Source organism: Chelonia mydas, chromosome 21, assembly GCF_015237465.2.
Source record: "Chelonia mydas isolate rCheMyd1 chromosome 21, rCheMyd1.pri.v2, whole genome shotgun sequence".
NCBI classification, from domain to species: domain Eukaryota; kingdom Metazoa; phylum Chordata; order Testudines; family Cheloniidae; genus Chelonia; species Chelonia mydas.
This window is the reverse complement of record NC_051261.2, coordinates 5,848,704-5,873,691: the sequence shown is the minus strand read 5'-3', so window position 1 is coordinate 5,873,691 and position 24,988 is coordinate 5,848,704. Positions and strand designations below refer to the sequence as shown.

The 24,988-nt window shown below is 46.4% G+C and overlaps 1 protein-coding gene across 1 annotated transcript in view; it reads left to right on the top strand.

Moving 5' to 3' along the window:
- The first annotated feature begins 1,346 nt into the window (after positions 1 to 1,346).
- The window catches only part of MAPKAPK2 (MAPK activated protein kinase 2), a 76,621-nt gene continuing 52,979 nt past the window's right edge, over positions 1,347 to 24,988 (top strand). The window contains exon 1 of the mRNA XM_007065083.4: positions 1,347 to 1,967. Within this exon, the coding sequence (XP_007065145.3) occupies positions 1,713 to 1,967 (255 nt within the window). The 5' untranslated portion in view covers positions 1,347 to 1,712. The remainder of the gene's footprint in view (positions 1,968 to 24,988) is intronic.

Here is a 24,988-nt window from a genome sequence, read left to right as displayed (position 1 = left end):
ACTCAGCCACAAAGTGAACAACATTGTTTATGAAGGCTGAGCCGAGCTGACAGCTACCAATAGCCTCTCCAGCTTCTCCTGTAATAGCAAGTGAGCAAATATGTGGTATTCTTTCCCCACCTGCTCCAGCCTAGTCTAAAAAATGGCCTTTCTGAAATGCAAAAGGCCTGGGTGCAATGGCATAAGAGTTTTTAATATTTGCCTTTTGCAGTCTTTGTGTTGGTGTAAGGGCAGCATCTACTCCTTGCGCTGTGAGCTTTTTGTATATCAAATGTCACTTATTTTTAATCAACATATGCTTATTTTCAGAGGCTCTCCAAAAACTCATCCTTATTCAACTCTCCCGATTTTCACTGGGGGGACACTTGAATGAAAGATTGATGGCACTCATGCATTTTGGGGTGAAATTCATCCCTGTGGTGGGGCCCAGAACAAAGCCTGTGCACCTCTTAAGTCCCCTTTAAGTCCTGTTTTGAGATCGGAACTGATGCACAGTAGTCATACAGACTTTCTGAATAAGGGTCAGTTTTACCCTCTCCTTGTTGTTGTCCATTTGGACAAGGCAGTGTGGGCATATGAGAAGGGGTTCTTATTCTAAGTTTGCTTTTGTGTATTGTTTTCTTATTACCATAGCACCAAGGAATCCCAGTCATAGTGCAGGACCCCATTGTGCTCGGCGCAGTACCAGACACAGGACAAAAAGTCAGTGCCCCCCTATACCTTGGCTCTCCCTCCCCTGAGCAAATTTCTCTCCAGTCTTCTTGCTAAAGATTTCCCAAGCTTTCACTGTTGCCCAAATCCCAGCAACTGAGTGATGATCTTGTAACCAACCCTATGGTGCTCAGCATGGGGCCAAGAGGTCTGATCCCATGAAGCTCATTGCAGGATCAGGACCATGGTACAATTCAGATGTGGAATGGTTTGATCAGATGAAGGCCAGTCTGCAGGAAGCACAGATCTCATTGCAAATGCTTCATTCCTTAGAAGGGGGGGGGGGAGGGGGAGAGATCTCAAGGAATCCTGGCACCTGGTGATGTTGGAGGAGCCAGGGGAAAGCTGGCAGGTCTGTGGGGACCTGGGGGAGGGCACTGAGGGGATCCTCTCCCCAATCTCTTCGCCTGTGGGTGACAGGGTGGGGGTAAACACGCACCCCAACCTCTTCAGACTTTTTCCATTCCCCTCAATTCTTAGGTTCCTTCCCAAAGTGTAACTTCTCTCCCCCCCCCCCGCCTTTCTTTACTCCTCCCTCCCCATCTCTTCTCCCCTCCTTCCTTCCACCCTCCCTCCTCGGATTGCCCGCCCCTTCACGGGGAGGCAGCCAGTCAAGGCGAGGCTGTGACATCAGTGCCGTGAAACTGACCCGGGGCGGGACTGAGGTTGATACATTGTAGCGATTCCTTTTCCTGTCTTCGGGTTCCAAAGAGCGAACGAGCCAGGCGCGGGGACGAGCCTGGGGAGGGGGTGGGGGGTTGAGCGGGGGGCAGCAGCGTCTCCCCTTCGGAGACCCGGGGTGGGGTGAGCAGCAGCCCTGAGGGCTCCGAGCCTTCCCCAGGAGAAGGGGCGGCTGTTTCCTCTCTCCCTCCCCCCCGCTTTCCAAGCTCTGGGGGATTTAGTTCCCCTCCGCCTGTTGAGAGCAAACTTCCCACTGTGGGGGGAGGAGGGGACTCGGAGCCAAGGGAAGGAGCCGCTGTGGCTGCCCCGGCGTGGCGGCAATGCTGTCCAACTCTCCGAACCCCAATCCGCAGGTGCTGTTCCCCACCCCCCCTCCTCCGCCCCCGCCGCCGCCCCAGCAGCACCCCCCGATCCAGCAACAGTTCCCCCAGTTCAACGTGAAATCAGGCCTCCAGATCAAGAAAAATGCCATCACGGATGATTACAAGGTCACCACGCAAGTGCTGGGGCTGGGCATCAACGGGAAAGTTTTGGAAATCTTTAACAAGAAGACTGGGGAGAAATTTGCTCTGAAGGTAAGCGCGCGGGGGGGCGTGCGAGGGGCTACTGACGCCCCTCTCTCCTCTTCTGATTCCCCATTCCCTCCCCCCGGGTTTGGCTCGGGCTGTGTTTGTAGGAGTGACACAGAAGTCATTGTGCTCTTCGAGTAAAGGGGAAGGTCCCTGCAGTTATGGGGCGGGTTGAGCCCTGGGTGCTCCGTGTAAAAGTACCGACTGAATTATTTACAGGCTACCTTAAAACTGACGGACGGACAAGATGGTGCTTTAACTTTGGCCTCGTCAGAGCTCGCCGAGTCCAGTGGTGAACCTCTTCCCCCTGCCGCGGTGTGGGCACAAATTCCCCACTTACTCACTGCGAAGGGCTCGCTGGGGAAGTTCTGCCTCGGATATCTTTTCCGGAGGGTGGGTGGAGGGGGTTGTTGGATGATCTAATCTCTCTGCCTTTTAAAAAATGAAACTCAGTAATTAATTCCCCCCCACACCCCTTCCCCTCCCCTTGCAAAACAGGACTTCCCAGCGGGAGAGGAGAAACCCCCAGAGCCTCCTAGGCCTGTTCACGTTGGCTGCGTTTGATAGGGCCGCTTCTCTCTTTCCCCTCAAATCTCTGTGTGTGTTTGTGTGTTAGTTGTGGTTTCCTTGGATCCACTGATCAAAGCAGTTTGTGTCTGCAGAGGGAGGAGAGTGTGTGCGCTCTGCTTTCTTTCCAGATCCATTATTTTAGTAAAAGGGTGGTGGGAAGGAGAGAGGAAAGAGCAAGGAGCTCCGGTAACTTTGCAGCTGCCCTTAAAGCCTGTGGGCACTTCAGTGATCACTGCAGGGAAGAGTATGTCTTGTAAGAGAAATAAATTCCATTGTGATTCTGAGAACACAAACGCCACCCTCTTTTGTGGTAGTGTCTTTGATTGCACTAGTTTAGGTTTCTTTCCCCATTTCTGCCTCCTCACCCCCCCCCCCCCACCCACCCCCGAATCTTTATTCCAAGTCTGGAATGATTAAAGCAGTTATTTCCCTGGTGTTCTGGTTAGTGATTTTGCCCTATAGAGGTCTGACTTGGCTGATAGGGCTTAGGAAGAGACGACTTGAAATTTACCAGCAACAGTTAGTGCTTGACAATGAGGGAATGTTTCTGGTGCTTTGTTACATGTAAATACAAATAAGCAGAATCTGTTTTAGACAAGTGGTCTCTTGGGCTGGGGCAGCACCAGTAATTCAGTGCTTTAAAGGGATTCTATAGAGAGAAGAAAATCATATTATGATGTGTAATAATAAAAATAATTTAAAAAAAAATACACCATTAATTTGTTTGTTTTTATTGCACTCAGCTGGGACAATGAAACAGGGATAGTCAGTTTCACTTTCTGGCTTTACTATACTCCATTGTTACTGCTCTGTGTTTCCATCACTTTAGAGGAATGTCTAGTTTTCCCTTAAACTAGTCTTATTAAGAAAGACAAAATGTGTCTAGCATCACGTTTGAAATCCATTGAAACCTCCAGACTTGTCGATTTGATCCAGCGCGTTTACTCTCTGTGTTTTCTGGATAAGCCCTTTAAAATTCAAGGTTCTCTGTGTGGGCACTAAAGATCTCGTTGCACTTTGTGTAAACATAGGCGTTTGTCTGGTTTTCCCTGTTTAATTACCCTCCCTGCTCCCCAGTTGTTGTGCAGTGTACTGTACACCAATCTGCTACCGTTCTCCACCCCAGATGTGGCTATGTTTGTGGTGCTGTGTCTGTGTGCAGTAGTCCACAACATGTTTTTGTTTGAAAGGTTTTCCAATACATAAGATATTGTACTAAAATATACATTTTGCATCTAAATAACTTGACAGTTCCCCTGTTTTCAATTTTTTTTTTTTTTTTTGGAGTGGGGGTGGGTATTTCTCTCTTAGAGGGATCCTGGGGAAAGTTTAAATGGATTGTCATAGGTAATGCTTAGCACTAGGAAAGATGGGTACAATTTTTCTCCTCCAGCAAAGCCGAACGTTCCGTATCTTAGGCACAACTTGCTCCCACACATTAGCTGTTCAGAAACACTATACCTTATCCTGTTAATTGTGAAGATTAAAAAAAACACCCCAAAAACCTCCTGTTTTGACTGCATTTTTTCTTTTTAAGCCAACACATGTGCTTAAAGCCAACAAGTCACTAATCCTAAACTAATAAAGAAGTAGATTTTTGACAAAAAATCCTGAATGGCAGATATTTCACTTTTTGGTCTGGAAATAGGGAAGCTTCTCATTCATTGCGGTGTTATGTTTGAGGGTAGACACGGTAATTTTTCCTTTATGTTGTAAATGAGTGGGATCAGCCTCTGTTTTGACAGACATGCTTTTCTCTCCATTAAATTTAAAGTTGACTCAACGACTTAAATAGCAGTTGCTAATACTTTCCTGTGTGAAATAACAAAAGAAGAAGAACTAGAGGGTATGGCATATGGAAAGGGACAGCTTGTGTCAGCAGTCTCCTCATATCAAAATACTGGCTAAGAATAATAGCATAGCCTCTGAGTTCTGATTATCTTGTCAGTCCTGGAGCGTGGTGCAGTAGACATGTTCAGGATCTAGGTTTGATATATTATTTACACGGGTGTACTTAAAGTGCCTTTTACAACACAGGATTTTTATGTATTAAGAATGGAACGTAAATCACGGACTCTCACTTTTTGCTCAGATCTTGTCCCCTGCTCAGTTTCCTGAGCTCTTTACCATATAATGAGGGACCTATTAAGTTGCGGATGTGTGTGGTCCAATCTCCCTGCTTATGAGCTATGTAACAATGCATGAGGAAGGTGCAGAATCAATTCACAGAGGCTAATTCTATTCAGTTCAGCTTTGAATTTTTCCTTTGGGAAGTTTTAAAATTTTTATGTTCCATTCCCCATGTTCGTATGGCGAGGAAAAAGCTTAGCTGAGCCATCAGATGTGTCCGTGTCAGTTCAAAGGGCAGCCCAGCTGCTGCTGTAAACGATTCCTTCCAGCCCCCTAGAAAGTGCTGGGCTGTTAGCTCAGGATCTTTGCAGACCAAACTACACACTGTCCATCTCGCACTGACAAGTGTGTGAGACATACTCTTGGTTTGTCCAGTGAGTTTTGGATACTTCCTGTCAAGATATAGCCCTAAAAGGTAAACCTCGTTAATAGGATGTTTTGCTCAACTATAGTGTGTATAGATCTATATGCTATTTTCTATTAGTTGGGGGTGGATCTGTTTATAAAGCTGTAGAGTGTTGTTCAGAACTTCTGAATAACTTCGTATCATCTGGCATACAAACACCATTTGTTGGGGAGGAGTCAACATGGCTTTTGTAAAGGGAAATCATGCCTCACCAATCTATTAGAATTCTTAGAGGGGGATCAACAAGCATGTGTACAATGGTGATCCAGCTGATATAGTGTACTTGGACTTTCAGAAAGCTTTTGACAGGGTCCCACCCCAAAGGTTCTTAAGCTAAGTAAGCTGTCATAGGATAAGAGGGAAGGTCCTCTCATGGGTCAGTAGCTGGTTAAAAGATAGGAAACAAAGGGTAGGAATAAATGGTCAGTTTTCACAGTGGGGAGAGGTAAATATCAGGGTCCCCCCAAGGATCTCTATTGGACCTGTGAAGTTCAACATGTTCGTAAATGATTGGGAAAAGGGAGTAAACAATGAGGTGGCAAAGTCTGCAGACAATACAAAATTGCTCAAGATGGTTAAGTCCATAGTTGTCCGGGAAGAGTTACAAAGGGATCTCAAAAAACGGAGTGACTGGGCAACAAAATGGTAGATGAAATTCAGAGTTAACAAGTGCAAAGTAATGCACGTTGGAAGACATAATCCCAGCTATACATACATAATGATGGGGTCTAAATTAGCTTTTAACACTCAAGAAAGAGATCTTGGAGTCATTGTGGATAATTCTCTGAAAATATCCGCTCATTGTGTACTGTCCATCAAAAAAGTCAATGGGCTGTTCAGAACCATTAGGAAAGGGATAGATAATAAGATAGAAAATATCATAATGCCACTATATAAATCCATGGTATGCCCACACCTTGAATAGTGTGTGTGGTTCTGGTCACCCCATCTCAAAAACGATATATTAAAATTGGAAAAAGTACAGAGAAGGACAACAGAAACGATGAGGAAGAGCTTCCATATGAGGAGAGATTAAAAAGACTGGGACCGTTCAGTTTAGACAAGAGACGACTAAGGGGGGAAATGATAGAGGTGTCCAAAATCACAAATTGTGGGGAGAAAGTGACTAAGGAAGTGTTGTTTATCCCTTCACATAACACGAGAACCAGGGATCACCCAGTGAAATGAATAGGCTGCAGGTTTAAAACAAACATAAGGAAGTACTTGTTCACACAACACAGTTAACTTGTGGAACTTGTTGCCAAGGAGTATTGTGAATGCCAAAAGTATAATTGGATTAAAAAAACGAATTAGTTAAATTAACGGAGGATAGGTCCATCAGTGGCTATTAGCCAGGATGGTCACGGATGCAACCCTATGCTCTGGGTGTCCCAAAACCTCTGACTGCCAGGAGCTGGGCGGGGATGACAGGGGATGGATCACTCAATAATTGCTCTGTTCTGTTCAATCTTGCTGAAGCATCTGGTGCTGGCCACTGTTGAAAACAGGATATTGGGCTAGATGGACTAGTGGTCTGATCTTACGTTTTTATGACTCATTATCTGCATCAGTGTAAGAGGAATAACGGAATAACTTGGATACGAAGAACTGATTGCATCAGGTGTTGCTGTTTCTGGTGACATTAGAAAGAATGCAAGAGGGAGGCCCATAGCCAGAAGCCAAAGGTGAAATTGCTTTGTGCTGTGTGTTAGGTTTTAAGGCGAGCATTTCTATTCTAAACTTTTCTGTTCATATCTCCTGTCCAAAAGGTCATACATATTAATGCAATCTTACAGTGATGGGGAAACAACTGTAAATCTCATTAATATTAAAGACTTCTGGTTCTGTGTGCTCAGGAATTTTGTAAAACCACATATTATAAAACCTCTCTATTCCAAGGTCTTCGATACTTTTATGTTAGGATTTCATTTAGAGATGCACTGCTATAATGTGACCATTCATAGTTCAGTGGGAGGTGTATAAACTCCAACAATAGATAAAATGTAATTTGGGCTCATTCCCCATCTAAGCAAACGAGTGCTTAGCCAAGGCATTTGATTGCTTAATAAAATAAATTATGCTTCTAGCACATGTTTGTAAGTTACTGGTCTATAGTCTTGTTTGCTTGCACTGTCTAGTTAAAAACAATCGATACTCTTTAACTTCTGACTTATCAGTAGTTATTGTCTAATTGAATAGCGTTTCACTGATCGCTGCAGCAGAAAAACATCTCAAGTGGAATCCATAAATTGACCAGTATTAAAAAGGCATAGCATTGTTTAAATCGGCGAATTAGCATTGGTTCTTAATAGGATTTTAGATTTGGGTGCTTTCTCCTTTAGTTGTTCAGTCCCATAAGGTGCTGGGTGAGCTCAGCCCCGGTGAGAAGTGGCAGAACTCAGCAACTCGTGGAAAGCTCTTGTCAGCAAGCAGCATGAGGCCCGTTGTGGATTGTTCAGTGATTCGCTCATCAACATCTGGCCGTCTGAGAGCGAAGGGCAATGCAGCTGTGGTCAGCAGTAGGAAACATGAGGTGGTGTCTATATGGGTATATATTTTCTCAGCTCGCTGTGATTTCTTATTAGATGAAAATTAGATTTGGAATTTCTGGAAAACATATTGTATGTAGCTTTTTGCAGATACAGACCAACATGGCTGCTACTCTGAAACCTGTCTTATTGTATGTAGGTCACTGCTGACTTTACTTGGCTTTGTCCGTTGCAGTTGGGCTGCTGGTGTTATGTGAAGCAGATTGCAGAGGTAGGATAGTGGGCAAGACCTAATTCTGTGTCGCATACTGTAAATTCCGCTCCGAGATGTACTTTTAAGCCTAATCTTCAGATGAGATCTGGATCAGTGGCTGGCTCCCTTAATGCAGCTTTTTACAAAGAAATTGCAGGTAATCTGGGCTGGAGGCTCAGTTAATGCTGGGTGGACATCAGTGAATCACTTTCCTTTTGAATTTCTTTCTCTGCCATGTGTTTCACTTGGGGCTCTAGGATGCAGAGCAAGATTCTGCTAATGAAACCTAACCTCTAACGTCAACTCTAAGGTAGTTGTCAGCTGGCTGTTGCCATGAAGACTGTGCACAGACCAGTATCTTTGGGAATGTCATGCTTTCAAAGGTAGCTCACTAGCATCTATGGTGCTTTGGAAGCTTCTCCGTGGGACCCGTTTCCATTAATGCCGACACCCACTGAAAACTGGCTGAAGTGGATCAGTTCTTCATTAGTAAGTTTATGCCAATAAAATGCATCACCTGTAGTGCAGTTTGATTCCATCAGATTACATGTCTGGAATGGCTTCCCTGGGGATGAAAGGAGCAAGGTCCAAATACATTAATGGTATTACACTTAGGAGATTCCCATCACCAAAGTGTCTGGGTATGCTTTACAAAGGCAACATGGTCTTGGGAGAGGGCAGAAAACTAGGTGATGGAAGGCTGGTTTCTAGTCCAGGTTCTGCCTCAGACGGTGTGATGTTAGGGAAATTACTTCCTCTCTGCTGCAGTTCTCCTTATGTGCTGTGGGGATGAGGAAACTCACCACTCTCTGTCAAGTATTTTGAGATCTATCGATTTGTCAGTTTTCAGCTCTTCAACTCTTTTCTTCTTCTCTAGAAAACCTGAGCAGGAGTTGTCAGGGTTCTTGTCCTTGTCATGGCTCTTGGGACCCGTGTACACCCTTCCTCTCCCTAAAGGAACAGCATCCGGGACAGCTGCAGTGTCCTCAATAGTATGGATTGTATACCAGCTGTTTATTGCTTAACATTACCAAATGAATGGAAAAAGCTGCACATTTCCTCTTGTTTCCACTATGGTTCAGCTGAAATGTCTATTAAATTCTTCCCAACCCAAACACACAAGGGTTTTGATCCTAGTTTCTCACTCCACTTTTCAGGATCCTTAGCAACTTCTACTGGCCTCCTAGAGCTGCCCTTTGAGACGTTCCTCAAAGTGGTCATGGATCCAACTCGATTTTTCTTTGTCTGCAGTGCAGAGAGGGTTTTATGGGTGTTTTCTTTCCCCTTAGTTAGGTAGTGAATCTGTCAATGCCCCCTATGCTGTGATATAATAAACATTATGGAACATGATCCAGTAGTTCCTTGAAGCTATTAGCCTCCAGCAGGACTCAGGTTCTGTTTTTAGCTCAGCTCTGTGCAGAATGTTAACAGAAGGGGCTTCTCTATCAAGGAGTTGCTGGGCCTTGCTTTTGATCGGGAGAACTCTGGAAAATGCTCTGCTGTTTCCTCACTTCATGTTATGCTCATTGAACATTGTTTTGTAGAGGTTTTATTTTGAAAGCCCTCTCCGCCTTTAAAAAATAGATAATGCCAGCCCCCCCCCCCCCCCCCCCCCCGATCGTCTCTTGATTATTTGCTCTAAGGAGCATGAAGCTGAAAAGTAGAATCCTGGCCTCTGCCTGCAGGACACTGCAAATGACCATATTGTTTCCACTGATGGTCCTGTGGAAGTTCTCCTCCTCCAAGAGTGGGATTTTTCAAAGTTGCTGAAGGGAGTAAGGCTCCCGGTTCCCATTTGAATTTCAATTGGGATTGGGCACTTTACACCTTTGAAACTACCAGCCCCAAACTATTAAACCCCTAAGTCTTAGAATATATGAATGTCCGAGGCTAGAGCTCATGAGTGAAGATATCTCCCTTCTGATGGCCTGCTGCAGGGTAGCCAGTTCAGAGCACTTCTGATACCCTGGCCTTGATGGGAATTTTCTTTTGTGTTGCCTCACTGTGTAGTTTGGAAAACCAAAAATATGCTCATGTAACACTTTCTTTTTTTAAAACTGTGACAAACACAATTTGGTTTTTTTTTTTTTTTTTCTTCCAGGGCAGTGGTTTATCACCTCACTGATTGAAGGTTTCTGCTGATTTGGGTTCTGAGTTCATATCAGTAATTGAGGAGTTGTCATATCCCTTCTAAATTATTATAAATGGTAGCCACTCATTTCCTCGTTTTGAAAGTGTCTGAGTTAAACTGACAAGAGCCAGGCCATGGGGTTGACCGTTGCTCTGCGCTCAGGAATTGGGATCCTAAAGAAACAGCGGAAACTCAGTCCCTTAATTATAATACTTGGCTCTTTTCTAGTGCTTTGTGATGGTAGATTTCAAAGCATTCTCCAAAGGAAGATCAGTATGTCCGTCCCCCTTTTGCAGATGAAGGAAACTGATGCCCAGAGAGGTGAAGTGTCTTTCCCAAGGTTATGCAGGAGTTTGGTAGCAGACTCAGGTTCTGTTTCCATCTCTCCTAGGCCAGTACCCTGTCCACTGGACCATGCTTGGGACGTCTAAACCTAGACTTCACAGAACAGTAGAAAATGCACCATTAAGTAACGGTCCTGCACTGTCCAGGAGAGATGGGCCTTGATAATTTAATAGACCTTTCCTCTAACTTGTACCATACCGTAAAAGTTATCATAGAGCATGTTGTGTTATTACAGATCTTTGTTGCAGCATGTTTCCTTTTGTCTGAATTTCCTGCTTTCTCATATTCCCTTTTTAAAACTTCCATTACTTTGCAATTCTGATGTGAAAGAGAAGATGTGCAATATCCTACTGATCTCGGCCAGTTGTTCTGAATGGGTAGGGTTGGACCCTCCTTCTTGAAGGGAGCAAATAGCTCAAACTTGACGTAGGCTAGGGCACTGGGGACTTGTTGTCACTCTTTCCTCCCTGTTCTTTAGAGATAAGTGCTGGGTTCTAGACTGACCGCCCTGCAATCTTCTAGGTCACTTCAGAAAGAGTACGACGCAGTGCAGTGCAAGGATCCCCTAGCCGAGTGCCTGCCTTTGCGAAGGGCCACTCCTGGGAGCAAGGGGGTAGTTCCTTGTGCTCATTCCCTTTGGTCTCTTCCTCTGAGTTTGGCAAGAGTGTTAAATCGTGATGGTGATTTTGTGATGTGTATACGTAAGCCTACATGCTGCTTTTGAATGGTGATGACTTGGTTTCTACTGGCTTGGGCTGGATTTATACTCGTGTCCAGAACCCTATCATGTTGGGCTTAATTACAGCTGTTTTTTGTATTCTTCCAACCCTTGCCACTTGGGAAACATTGTGTCGTAAACTTCTGGGTGGGTTGCAAAGAGGAGGGAGGCAAAACTTTCTTCTGTGTAAGCTTTGCCAGCGAGGTGTGAACCAGGTGCACATTTTGCTGGGCTTTCATGAAGCTCCTAGTTAATGCCCCGGATGGTGTCTTAACACACCCGAAGCCCAGCTGGACCTTGTTGAGGCGACACGGATGGGCCTCAGCACTGGATCCAGTGATTCATTCTCTTACAGAACTGCGACTCCCTTGTGTTTGTCTCAAAAGACAACTCGGGTCAAACAGCTCCAGTAGGGAATGTGGCTGAATGATCCAAATCCAGACCCCCAGCAAGAATAAATATTGTGTACTAATGCAAATTAAACAGCAGGGTCTTCAGACGGCCAGAAGGATGGTCACTTGTGTTTCACTACACAACAAAGTAGAGAGAGTTCTATGATTATTTTCAAAAGTGCTTACACAGGGAGCCTGTGCGAGAGGTGGGTATTGAACCCAGTTCTCTTGGGCCCTAGTCAGTTCTTCGCCAACAAAACCATTCTAGTGTCAGGGGGCTGACCATGCTACAAAAAGCACTTCCAAACCCTTGGACAGAACTTTTTCTGGGCATGTTGGCAAAAGCCCTTCAGACAGCAAAGCGTAGGGAAGGGGCTTGGCATACAAAACAACCCAATCTCTCCAGATAAACCCGTTGACATATTGTATGTGCCAGGCCACTACTCTGCCTTCCAGAAGGTTTCTGCCAACACACCTGGTCTGGCAAAAGCTCTGCTTATATTAGAGAGTTGGTTGGTTTGTTCTGTGTTGTATTGCACTGGCTCATGCCCTTCTCAGTTAGACAAACTTTACCTATTGTAAAACGCCGTGTGTGTTTAAAGCATTTTATAAGCAATAGATGAAAGTTTTATAGAAGCAAGGCCTCTACATGCAATTGAGGGGTGATGGATAAGAACCCATGAAACCAATATGAAGGAAGGCGCAGACAGGAAACTTGGGGAAACCAACTTAGTGGCTTCGCTACTCTTTAAAAACCGCCAGGCCTGCCTTCTGGAATGGAACATAAGCCAGTCCCTGGTGGGAGGGGTAAGAGGGAAGTGGCATCCTTAGGTGTATGGGGTTCAAAGTAACCCTTCTGTTGGCACTGCAAAAGAGCGAGTGTGCACGGCGGTGAGAGAGCTGGTGCTGGAGGTTGGGGAGCTGGAATTCAGTGCCTGGGTTGCTTGCTGTCTGGTACCCGTGGGGGTTAAAGGGTCACTGCAATAAGTGTCTCGGGGGTCAAGAAATAGAATGCAACAAAATCTCACCAGCCTGTTTAGACACCTTCCCACCACGGAAACATCCAGACTGCAGCTTCGCTGGTTGGTTTATTTCATTTATTTTCAGGCATCTGTGACTAGCTGCTGCTATGGCCTTGGACTCTACTGTCGGAGGGATGCTGACGGGACAGGCCAGGAATAGCGACCTGTGCCTTGTTCAGCAGGAAAGGAGGGCGTTTTGCCAAACCCAATGGGCAAGCAGATGGGGCGGGGGCAGGGAGAGGAGAACCCTGCAATAATAGCTACAGCTGGGGGGATGCTTTTTAAGGTCCCTATCTGCATTAGGATTTCCCCAGTTACAGCTGTTGGTGCACCAGCCAGGGTTAGCGCTGCTGCTGCTTAGCCCCTTCTTGACATTTCAGTGATGTGCCACTGTGAGGGGCTTGCTCTGGTGGCTGATATGCCCCAGTGGTGTTGAGGCCTGAGGCCCCACTCCACGAGGGTTTCCCCCATCGCCCCCAAATCACACACAAATAGGAAATACAGATCCTGGCTAGCCGCAGTTTCCATGCTGAGCTGCTCTTTGGGGGCCCCCCAACCTGAAGCAAATACTCACCAGCAACCACACAACAGAACCACTAACCCAGGAACCTATCCTTGCAACAAAGCCCGTTGCCAACTGTGCTCACATATCTATTCAGGGGACACCGTCATAGGGCCTAATCACATCAGCCACATGATCAGAGGCTCATTCACCTGCACATCTACCAATGTGATATATGCCATCATGTGCCAGCAATGCCCCTCTGCCATGTACATTGGTCAAACTGGACAGTCTCTACGTAAAAGAATAAATGGACACAAATCAGACGTCAAGAATTATAACATTCAAAAACCAGTCGGAGAACACTTTAATCTCTCTGGTCACTCGATTACAGACCTAAAAGTTGCAGTTCTTCTACAAAAAAAACTTCAAAAACAGACTCCAAGGAGAGACTGCTGAATTGGAATTAACTTGCAAACTGGATACAATTAATTTAGGCTTGAATAGAGACTGGGAGTGGATGGGTCATTACACAAAGTAAAACTATTTCCCCATGTTTATTCCCCCACCCCCCACTGTTCCTCAGACGTTCTTGTCAACTGCTGGAAATGGCCCACCTTGATTATCACTACAAAAGGTGTCGTCCGTCCATCCGTCAAATTTATTTGAGCATAAGCTTTCGTGAGCTACAGCTCACTTCATCGGATGCATGGTGTGTATGGTAACACCCATTGTTTCATGTTCTCTATGTAAATAAATCTCCCCACTGTATTTTCCACTGAATGCATCCGATGAAGTGATCTGCAGCTCACGAAAGCTTATGCTCAAATAAATTTGTTAGTCTCTAAGGTGCCACAAGTACTCCTTTTCTTTTTGCGAATACAGACTAACACGGCTGCTACTCTGAAACCTGTCTTCGGGGCTGTGTTTGCATCAGACCATGGGGGCTTTCTCTGATCTAGACTTGCTCTCTGTGTTAAGGTGATGGTGGGAGAACACAGTGGGGAGGGTCTCTCTCTCTCTCTCTCTCTCTCTCAGAAATATTTCCCCTGTTGCCAGTCGAATCAGCTGAGAGTCTTTTCTGAGCTGTTGTCTGGCTCTCTCCATCTCTTAATGCCGGCTTCTCTCCAAGCCGAGCCGGCCCTGTGTGGGGCTTCAGGTTGCGGCATTCAGACTGCATGACCTCACCTCCCAGCTTCCAAGAATACTGTGCTGCCTCCCGTTTTGCCTTGCCATAGTTGTCCGCAGAGCAGGAGAGTGCCGTACTGCTGCGTCCATGAGCATCCGGCTTGGAGAGGCTTGTGGGCATAGTCAGGGCTCCCCTCTTCCCCCCCGCCCCCAGCCGAAACCCCAATGCAAGAAGTCCTCACCTGATGTGGGATGGGGAGAAAATGGGACTGCTGACGGGTTGTATGTCACTTTGTCTTTCTCTCCTGCTTGTGTGGGATGGATTTAGGTAGCAGAATGTGAGGCAGGGCTCCCCAGGGAATGTGGTGCAAGCCTCTTCCAGGGCCAGAATGAGCTTGCAGGGTTTTTCTCTTCAGGGTGATGTGGATCCACTTAGCTCAGCGCTGATAAGGTGGCCCTGCCACTAGGCTCACTATAGCATTTTTAACACAGCTCAAGGGCTGATCCCTAGAGTGCAAATCTGCTCTCCCCTTGCCCCTAAATTATGTGCTAGCCTGGGGTTTCTTGGGCAGTCTTGCCCCATCTCTCTGGGGTTGTGAATTCCTGTTGTCAGAACCTTGCGTGTGTCTGAGTCAGGCGATGTTTATAGGATGAGTGAAGCATGCTTGGAATGTGGCTCAGCTGGTGAAGTTCCTTCTACGGTGAGAGGCCTATCTGCTTCAAGCACTAGGCCTGGAGTGGTGTGGAGGAGGAGGATGGGCTGCTAGGTTGGTACTGAAAGGCTTGAGGGGTGGTTCCTGGACAGGAGCAGGAAATCTGGAAGCGCCGAAGATAATAAATTATTCCAGATCTGATCAGTTGATGTCAGCGAGGTCTGGGCATGTTCCATGTGCGCTGAAAACGCGTGGACTGCTGGTACTGACTGCAGCCAGGTGTAGTTCAGGAATGCAGTATGGAGCTCCCTTCCCCTCCCCTCTTCTTCTCAGACCCGCCCTGCTAGCCATGCTGACTAGCCTTGTGGGGTAACAGTTGTAAGAGTGCCGAAGTGATTTAGGACCCAAATTTCGAATGGGACTTAGGCCCCTTAAGTGCTTTCAAAAGACTGCGGGAAAATTGTTTTCTAAATGGGGAGTTAGAATAAGAACCCCCAAAGTCCTTTTTGCTGGATCTAACTGTGTGGGGACATCACAGAGGTAAATATTCAACTGGATTCAGCATAGAGAGCTGGCATCCCTGGAAGGGTCATAAATCCTGGTGTCTTTGACAGTGATATGTCTCTTGCTACAATAGCCCAAGATATCTGAGGCTGGTGAATGTCAAGGGCTGCGCCTAAGAGCTTGTCTACATGACAACATACTGGGTGTGAATTATAGAGCACTGGACGCTGCTGTGCTCTTACTGCCCTGTGTCGACCCTGCTGGTAAGCTCTGAAAGGTACCTAGTGCATGTTGATATGGTTCTGTTTGAAACAAGACTACGCCAATCATCGGCCTGGGAATAGGGGGGCTGGGGACCATGGCCCTCCCACCTTTTGAAAGTGAACAGGCCTGGCCCATCCACCTTTCTCCATGCTGCAGCCCCTCCACCTGCCCCCAGACGGGGCGGGGAGTGGGGACGGACGACCCGAGAGCAGTCCCTGGCCTGTGTTCCCAGACCTGGGCTCCCCGCCCAGTGCAAGTGGAGGGTCCGCAGCTCCTCACAGCTGCCTGGCCGCATGACTCTTACCATGGCCGGGCTCCGGCTCTGAGGCCCTGTGTCCTGGCCGGAGCCAGGTCACAGTAAGAGCCATTTGGGCAGCGGTGGGGAGCCGTGAACCCTCCACCTACCTTGGGTGAAGGGGCCCACAGGCCAGCTCCAGCTTCTGGCTTGGCTGGGGGCTGAGGCCTCAGGTGGAAGGGGTTGGGCTGGGGCCACAGAGGCAACAGAGTAGCTAGGCAGGTGCAAAAACCAAGGCCCCTAGAGCAATGCTGGTTCTTGAGAAGCACCATGCTATGCTAGCCTTTCAGTCTGAATTTGGGATCCTGGTACAAATTCATTTGAACCGCATTAGGGACCTAGGCCAGCAGGACATGGTTCTAACACCGGCTCAGTCCGCATCAGCTGGTGAACCCACGTGAGAGCTGGAGCTGTGTTCAAGGCTCAGCTGGAACTATGCTTAAACGTCATTCTTCACCTTGACTGGAGCTTCAGTACGGATGGGGCCAAAGGAATGTCATGTCCTGCGATGCTCCACCAGTTCCTTTCATGCACATCTATCCATAATTAACTCCTTTCCAGCGCTGACATGGACTGCGGATCCACTCCTCACATGCGTGGTGAGAAATTCCTTAGGTTTTTCTGTACCCTGTGTCCTAGATAGGCTTCCTTAATAAGGGCTCTGGCTTGGATCTTTAACTTACCTGAGGAGGTGGCGAGGGAACAGCTCAAGTGGATTAGAGTGGGGTGTGGGTGATTGAATAAATACATGGAGCATTAGGAGACTGGACCCTCTGTTCTCTCATACCTGGTGGTTGAGTCACTCCAAACGTTTCAACCTTTGGTTAAGGGTTTTCGTAACCGACAGGGTGGATTTAATTTAAATCATTATTTAAATCACTAGTCAGGAAGACTCAATTTAATCCTGGATTTCTACATAAAAGTGCATTCTTGTTGGTTGTTATAACGTTAATACATATTCTTCCTAACTCAGAGACAGATGTAGGTTTCATTTTTAGAAGGTACACACGATACATTTTTAAGCAGTGATTTATTTTGAAAACTTTTCAGATTAGTTTTACAGCTATATCAGAAAATTAATGATTGTTTGGTTATTTCGTTTACCAAAGGTAATTGAAGCAGATATTTATGAAGTCACTGGGAGTTGAACTATCTCCAATTCAACGGGTTAATCATTAATATTTGGAGGATTTTCTTGCCATGCTGTGTTAGGAGGAGAACATCACCAGACAGACATTTTAAATTGTTTTATTTAACTAAACTGACAACGTTATGTATTCTGGCTTTTTTTTCTTCAACAGCAAACATATAATATTTTTACACAACAAGCATCTGAATTTTTGAATTTAGTAAAACAGTCAAGTGTTTTAAAATCAGATTTGTTTTTGTTAAAATGGTTTTTAACTAAAATTGTTAAATGAATTTTTTTTTAAAAAAACAAAAATTAAATCGACTAGGTCAGTCAGGTCAACATGAGAAACTTAAAATACTGGCTTCTGCAGCTAACTCAGTCGTCTTCACCTTCGTTTTCCTGTTTGTTCATAATCTGGAAAAGAAAAACAAGCTTTCCTGTTTTTTAGGTCCCAAACCATTTCTCAATTTGGAATGAATTAGTCCAAAGGAAGAAAATTATTCTTTCTACACCGGCAGAAGAAGCTACTGCTGTTAAAAGTGAGATTATCACTTCAGCAGTCTCTGAATCCAAGTGCTTAAGTGACTTCCACCGGTTCACTGGTGTGACTTTCTTTAAATCATCATCAGCAAACATATATTTCTTGAATGGTTCTTTTCCCAAACTGGGTCTCTTTTACAGGTTTTCCCGTCCAGTGAGAGAATGCTATGGTAGATCTCCAATCGATGAAGGCTACACTCAGAAAGACCTCAAGACTTCTGGAATATGCTGCTCAAACAGTTTCGCTTTTGTTCTGCTGCCTGTCCCTCCTTTCTCACATTTATCTCCAGACTTCTTCTCCTTGACCAGATCAATTCCGTCCCCAACAATCTTCTATTCATTAAAAAGAACAGGAGGACTTGTGGCACCTTAGAGACTAACAAATTTATTTGAGCATAAGCTTTCGTGAGCAACAGCTCACTTCATCAGGTAGGGACTAAAGACCCACATGCTGTTAAATCCCACTGACCTGAGATGGTCTGAAACATACCAGGGCTGAATCTTGCATGAGCTGCCATGAAGCATGAAAATGCCACCGCTGGCAGACTGACTGTCTTGTGCGCGGGGGGTAGTGGGAGCTGCTGCCTGGCTGTTTGTGGTGGGAGAGGGTGACGGGGAGTGCTGGTGTGTGGTGCGGCTTGTCTGTGCACAGACAGAAATGTGCAATAACTGCACTGACCTGAATGAGGTTGGGAGCTGTTTGAAGCAGGGACAGCATCTTCCTTTGTTTTGTCCAGTACCAAGCATGCTGTTGGCACTTAAATAACAGCGAGAGCCAGCGTGCAGCGAGCCATTCTCTGTTCTGTATAATGGGATTATTTAAGCCTTGGTGTAAGGGATGCAGGTGACTCTTGCTGTCCAGCAAGCTGTAGCCTGAACTAGAGATGGGCTCCGCACTGAAATCCCAGATCTGAATGCGCCTGACCTTTGTGGAAGTTTTGAGCCAGACTTGAATTTTGCGGCTCTTTTCGCATAAGACATCCTTGCCCTGCTTTGTGAGCAAGGTACTATATTGACGAGGCTTTAGACTTCACCCCCATATTCTTATGCTGCTCTTCCATCCACCCCTGTAGCTAACATTCTCTGTCCCATTCTTGCATGTTCAGCTTATTCCATGGTGTCTCCTTTCCATGCTGCTGCAAACTTAAACTGGGCTTGGGATCATGATAACACTGTGCCTTACCATGCTGACTCTGCATAGCGCATGGAGTCTGTGCTCTGAGCCTGGCCCAAGTCTGTCCTAAGGTAGAAGCAATTGGCCCACAGAAGTCCTCAGCTGCAGGGGTATTTTGGAGGTTGGGAGAGGTGGGAGGAGCTACTGGTACTGCAGGATGAGTAGCTGGGGCTAGTGCAATAAATCTATTTGGGGGGTGGAAGAGTCCAATCTGTAAGAGGAGTTATTGAAATGGAAGCCCTGAATTTGGGGTGGTTTTGTTCCCTACGTTAGAGAAAAAGCTGTATCTTTCTCTGCTCATGCCTGCTTATATCTGTGCTTCCTTCTTTCCTTTCTCCACACTCAAGTTCCTATTGAATTGCCATTTTCTTCTGGGCTTGGTGACCTTTGCCCTTCCTGGGGACTTGTGCTACCTGCTAGAAGAGATCTGAGGATCCCCAAAGTCATGCATCTGGTGAGGAGGTTGAGGCACTGCACTCTCTCTTATTTATAGCTCTCTGGCAAGCTACGGTCTCCTGGGGTGTCTGGTGGAGAAGGGTGGGTGGTTATATCTGAGGAGTCTGAAAACTAAGCAACAGGCCTCCCAACTCCCACTGTTCTGCAGTGTCCTTCAGTCACGGAGTGACACATCCAACCTTCGTGGTCTCCTGAAAAGCCCCATTGACTTCCTGCCAAAATGTGTGTGTTCAGGGAAATCCAGTCTGAACTCAAGCTGGGAACTGCTGTGGAAGTTTGGCAAGGCATCCCGGCAGCCTGGAATTCCTACAGCTGCAGATCATTGTTTCCCAGAATCCAAGAGACTGATGGTGAGGGGCCTGTCACCAACTGTGCTGCTCAGAAATGGCTATAGAACCGCAGGCCCGTGGACCTCATCTATGCTGCAAAAAATCCATGTGACCTGAATCTGATTTTAGAAATACTGATTCGGCTAACACTTTTTTTGGGGTAGTAATATTTCTATCGCATCTTTCATCTGAACAACTGAAAACTTCACAGCAATAATAACAAAAGAAATCTTTATTCCCTTTCGCAGGAAGATAAGGATTGCTGTTATTTGCAGAGGGAGAAATTGAGGCTCAGAAAGATTGAGTGAGTTGTCCAAGGTCACCCAACGGGTCAGTGTCCGAGCTAGGAACAGAAGTCTGAACCCCTACATCCATGTCTCAGTGACAAGATCTCCCAGTAGTAGCTTAGCTGAACCAAATGGAGTTTCCTGAGAAACGGTGCCTATTATCCTACTTCTGGCAATAATCCTGGTTACACGCATTACTGTGACTCTCCTGTCCCCTCTCATTCCATGTCACATATAAAGAGCAGACTGCTTGGACAACACTGACTGGTGTTGCAAAAGTCACTTGGTCTTTGCTGCATTAGCTGGCCTCCACTAGACCTCTCTTTCTCGTGGGATGAGGATTTGCCAGTAATTTTTAAGTTGGGATGTCTCCTAGAAGTCATCAGAACTGCACTGCCAGCTTTTTGGATGAGTAATTTGTACGCTGAAGACTCTGTTGTGTGGGTTTGCGGCAGAGCCTGCCAATGTTAACATTTGTATAATTATTCTAACGACATCATCATCATAGAGAAATAGTGACTTTGCAGCATGTTGCATATCGTGGCTACACAGAACCTCATGGTGTCAGTGAGCATAGAAAGCTCCAGTTCCAAAGTACAGGTCTTTGCGGAGAATCTCCATTAGCGGCACAAGGCCTGGGACACACCGCTGAGCTGCTCTGATTCCCTCCACTGGGGAGCAGTATATGTGGGGGACACAAAAGAAATGATGCTCTTCTGACCTTTATTTTAAAGGAGGCGGGGCTGGTGCTTCCCGCGGAAGAAGCTTGTCTCCTAGGTTATTCGTACAAATTCAGGCAGGGTCATGCAGATTGCTATTCCTGATTGGAGCCAAGTTAGTGACGGGTGTGATTCCCAGTTACTGACTTTCTGGGCTGCAGCCATCTTAGAACTGTGCCTCTCTTGTCAGCACACTGCTATCTTGATATCACCCTAGGGGAGTTATTCTCCTCCTCTTTCTTCTCCCCCTTCTTCCTGGTCTGCCCTGTGCCCATGCCCTTGTCCCTTCTAATGCATGGCAGCGGGAGGAGAGAAGTGCTAATGTCATCACGTGAGCTTGGTTGCATTGTGCAAGAGTCTGCTTTGCGGAGGGGCCCCTTGCTGGCCGCAGCTGAGTGTGACCGCTACTGCGGTTCCCTCCAGTGCAAAGGGGAGAGGGTGGTTTACGATGTGCCATGTTGCTGCCCTAGGAACAAGGGACTTCAGACTCGAGGACTGCGAGCTTAGCACCTTTCAAGCCAGTGAAGAAAACAACCCTCCTACTAAGGGCTTTTGGGAGGGTTCCTGGAAGTTTCTCGATGGAAGATGATGGGTGCTTCCCTTGCCGTTTTAGCACATGTGTGCGTGCATGCAGTGCTCTTTGCTAGCATTCGTGTTTATGGATTTTACCTTGAGGAGCCAAAGGGCAGAAGAGACTCTGACCTTGTAAAATCCAGCAAGTGAGACCCAGAAGGGTTTCTTGGCTGTTTTCTATGCAGCTGCAAACAATCCTCCTCCTTTCCTGACAACTAGTGCCCTTGCAGAGTGTTTCAGTTCTGACGGAGGGCAAATTCTGCTAGGTCTCATTAGGGTCTTCGGTTCAGCAGGTCAGATGCCTGTAGCTCTTTCTAATACACCCTCTTCTGTATTTGTATCTCCCCACAAATTAATTGAAATGACCAGACTGGTTTCCCTGGTAAGAGAGGTCAGATGGGTTCCCAGATTTCTGGAGTAAAAGATGTGGTGTTGGCTGTGAAATGGGTTCATCATCATCGATGGTCGAGGATGGTCTCTTTCAGAGGTTTTAGTTTTCATGGGTCCTTTGGTGACTGAGGAGTCCGATCCTTGAGCCACAGGCTCATTGGCACATGTTGCAGGTGGTGTTGGAAGACAGGGTTGGGCCATGATTGCTGCATGACCATTGTCTTTCCTTTCTTTTCTGGTGTTTTTCTGCGACCAGGGCAAGGCGATTTTCTTCAAAAGTGGACGTTCCCTCTCTGACAAGTCTTTGCCACTTATCCCGATCCTGGGCTGCTGTCTTCCAGTGTGTGGTGTCGATGCCACATCTCTTGACGTTTATCTTGGGGGTGTCTTTGAAGCGTTTCTTTTGGCCTCCCCCTTTCTTTCTCCTTTGGTGAGTTGGGCGTACAGCAGTTGTCTTGGTGGGCGTACATCAGGCATGCGTACACAGTGCCCGCTCCACCTCAGCTGGTGCTGGATAATCAGGACCTCAACGCTGAAGCTTTTAGTCTCTCTGAGGACACTGATGTTAGTGTGATGATCCTCCCACTGGCGTTCCAGGTTTTTCGGGTGTTTTCTATCCGTCACCCAAGTCTCACGGCCATAGAGGAGAGTTGGGATTACCACTGCTTTATAAACTAAAAATGGGTTCTTAGCTGCTTTTACTCAGCATTCCATCATAGTGGTTATCTTCTGCATAAATCCAGCATCTGGAGTATACCTGGGATGATGTATTTAAGTGCCTTCTGATTTGGGACACTCACTTGACTAAACTGTAAAGCTCAGTTCAGGGGTGTCCACTAGTGATACAGTAAAATCCTCAAATCATTTGAGAGAGAGAGAAAAATTGTATAATTCCAGTTCTTTGGCTTTCTTAGGGCTTTTCTACACGTGAAAGTTAATTTGGATGAAGGTAGGGTTTGCATTTAAAGTGCAGTAGCTATTTGTGAATATCTCCATGTGTGGACACTCTTAATCCAGAACAAGAGTGCATTAACAGAAACAAGATATTATTGTTCCGCAATAAGTGTCCACACATGAAGTTAATCAGGAACAGTTTTCTGTCGACAAGCCCTAAGTCTCCCCCATTTTGGTGGTGGGAGGAGAGATGCTCTGAGCAGAGGACTAGGAGCAAGGAACTCCTGAATCCTGCTTCTGACACAGATGTCCTCTGTGGTGTTGGGAAAGTCACTTAAACCTCTCTCTGCCTCAGTTTGCCAATGGGGAGAAAAGTGGGAGTAATACTGACCTACCTAGCTACTTGTTGGGGCTGTGACTAGTTAACTAAACATTCAAAAAAACTTCTGAAGACTGAGAGCCTGATTGTTTGTTTGGTTTTTTTCCCTCTTATTGACACCTGTGTAAATCTGGGGTGACTATTGAGCTCCCCGGTGCTGCCATGATGTGAAGCCAGCGTAAGGGAGAGGAGAATTGGGCCCTGGAAGTGCGATAGCTGTGTTAAGTGCTTTCATAAACTAGCCTCTTCTTACTTCAGGGAGCTGGCTTTGCATTTGGATAAACCTTTAGACTTCTGGAACTGGGGAGTAGGGAGAGAGGCATAGAGGATGGATTGTCTGAACGTTGGCTGGTCCCACTGTTCCTTGAGCCCTAAGCTCTTTTCATAATGCTGCCTGTATAAGTGGGATTGAAGAAGCTTAAACTCTTGCAAGGCAAGATCTGGTATTCCTTCTGGCCTGCTTGGTGTGTGCTTTCACCTTGCTCAGCCCATGCCCTGGGGCTGGGTGAAATCCTCTTTTGCTGTCTCTGTCCCCCTGGGATGCTCTAGCAGTTAACCTCTCTTGGACATAATTAATTGGGAGCCATAAGGAGGTCTGTCAAATGAATTTTATTTTGCAGATTGGCTATTGAAATGTCTGAGTTGAACAGTCCCCAGGGGCTGGAGGGGAGGTTGATTCCAGTCAGGCGGGTTGGGGTGGCAGAGGTAGGGAGGGGTGTGTGTGTGTGTGTGTGTGTCTTTAAAATCAAAGAGCCATTGTGCGCCCCAGACCCTCATTATTAAACTTATCTAGTAAACAAGTGGGGAGCCATGTGCTGTGAACTGATTAACAGTGGGCCACTGGGCATGCTACATAAAAGGATTAGCAAACCTTTCCTGATGTGTGTGTTTTAATTACAAAAAATGGGATTTGAGTGTTTACTAGCTGACTCCTGGCTCTAGGGCTATTTGTGGCATGCAAGGAGCTCAGAGTTCCTCAATGAAAGCAGGTCTTAAAGTAAGGGGCTAATGTTTGTGGAGGGGGTGAAAAGCCCCCATGTTCTGGAGGGAGGGCAGGTGCTTTGTCTCTTTGTTTGCAAAGCACCTGGCAGGCTTCTCGGGTGATATATTTTGAGGCAGTATGGTGTAGTGGATAGCAATCTGGTCTGAGACTCTGGGGATACGGATTCTGTACCTAGCTCTGTCACGGACTACTGTGTGACCTTGGGCAAGCTGTTTTGCCTCAGTTTCCCTAGCTGCACAGTGCAGATAACAGTCTCAAAGGGGTGTTGAGGCTTAACTGATTAGTGTTAGCGTGTTACTTTAAGGGTCTGGGTGGCACCAGAGTGCGCCGTATTAACACCTATCTGAATGCCAGTCTGGTTTTAGCAACTGTGTCTCCTGAGTCTTATAGAGAAGTGCAAGCAGGGTGAGAAGAGGTCCTTGATTCCCCTTTTAAATAGGAGCGAGGCTATTTTTTCCTGTCTGCAGGGCGGGAGGGGAAAGACGCCTGCCTGCTCTGTGAATCGGGGGATCTGTAGAAGAACATTGCCCTCCTGGGAATGGAGAGAATAGCTGACGTCCAGTGCGTTCCGTGGAAATACGATGCAGATCAATTACCGAGTTTGACTGAGAATAAAATAGGGCTGCCCCAGTTTGCCAGGCTGGTATCACCTGGGCTGTGTCCGCATGTGCATACGTGGTTGGATGTGTTGGTATCATGTTATGGAAGGATCTTGTCTCCCGCTCCTGACTCCTGCCTAGCAACAGACAGGGGGTCTCGAAGCCCTCGTTCAATTCCCAAAGTCCTTTTCAGGGATGAGAGAGATCTGTGAGGTTGGAAAATCTTCCAACTGTGAGGATTTATAGCCTTTGTGAGTGTTTTTTATTGCGTCCCTTCAGAATCTAAGCTTGCATTTAAAATGTTTCTAGCCATTTCAGTTCAATGGAATACACTACTGTAGATATTGGACTTGAGTCTGGAGCTGGCAGGACTGAAATATTGGCACAAAGAGGCCTGGTCTTTTGGTTGCTGTTTAACTCTTAACCCTAATAATGACGGCAGACGCACTAACTGTATTAACCACTCTGAGGCTGCTTTTACCAAACGCTTGAGGCTAACAACACCGCTGTAAACGAGGGCATTATTAGAAGCAGTTGGTGAAAAATGATCTTGCCAAAGGTAGCACAGCTCGTGGAGGGGGGGGAGCTGGGGAAAGAACCTAGGAATCCAGACTCTCCATTGACCGTTCCATACGCTGCTGGTAGACAATGGATAGATCTGAGTAATAGACAGCAGTGATGAGGGGTGGGGGTGTGGTAATCTGTGTTGAAGAGCATCCCCTTAGTCAGGAAGCAGACCCCAGAAACTTA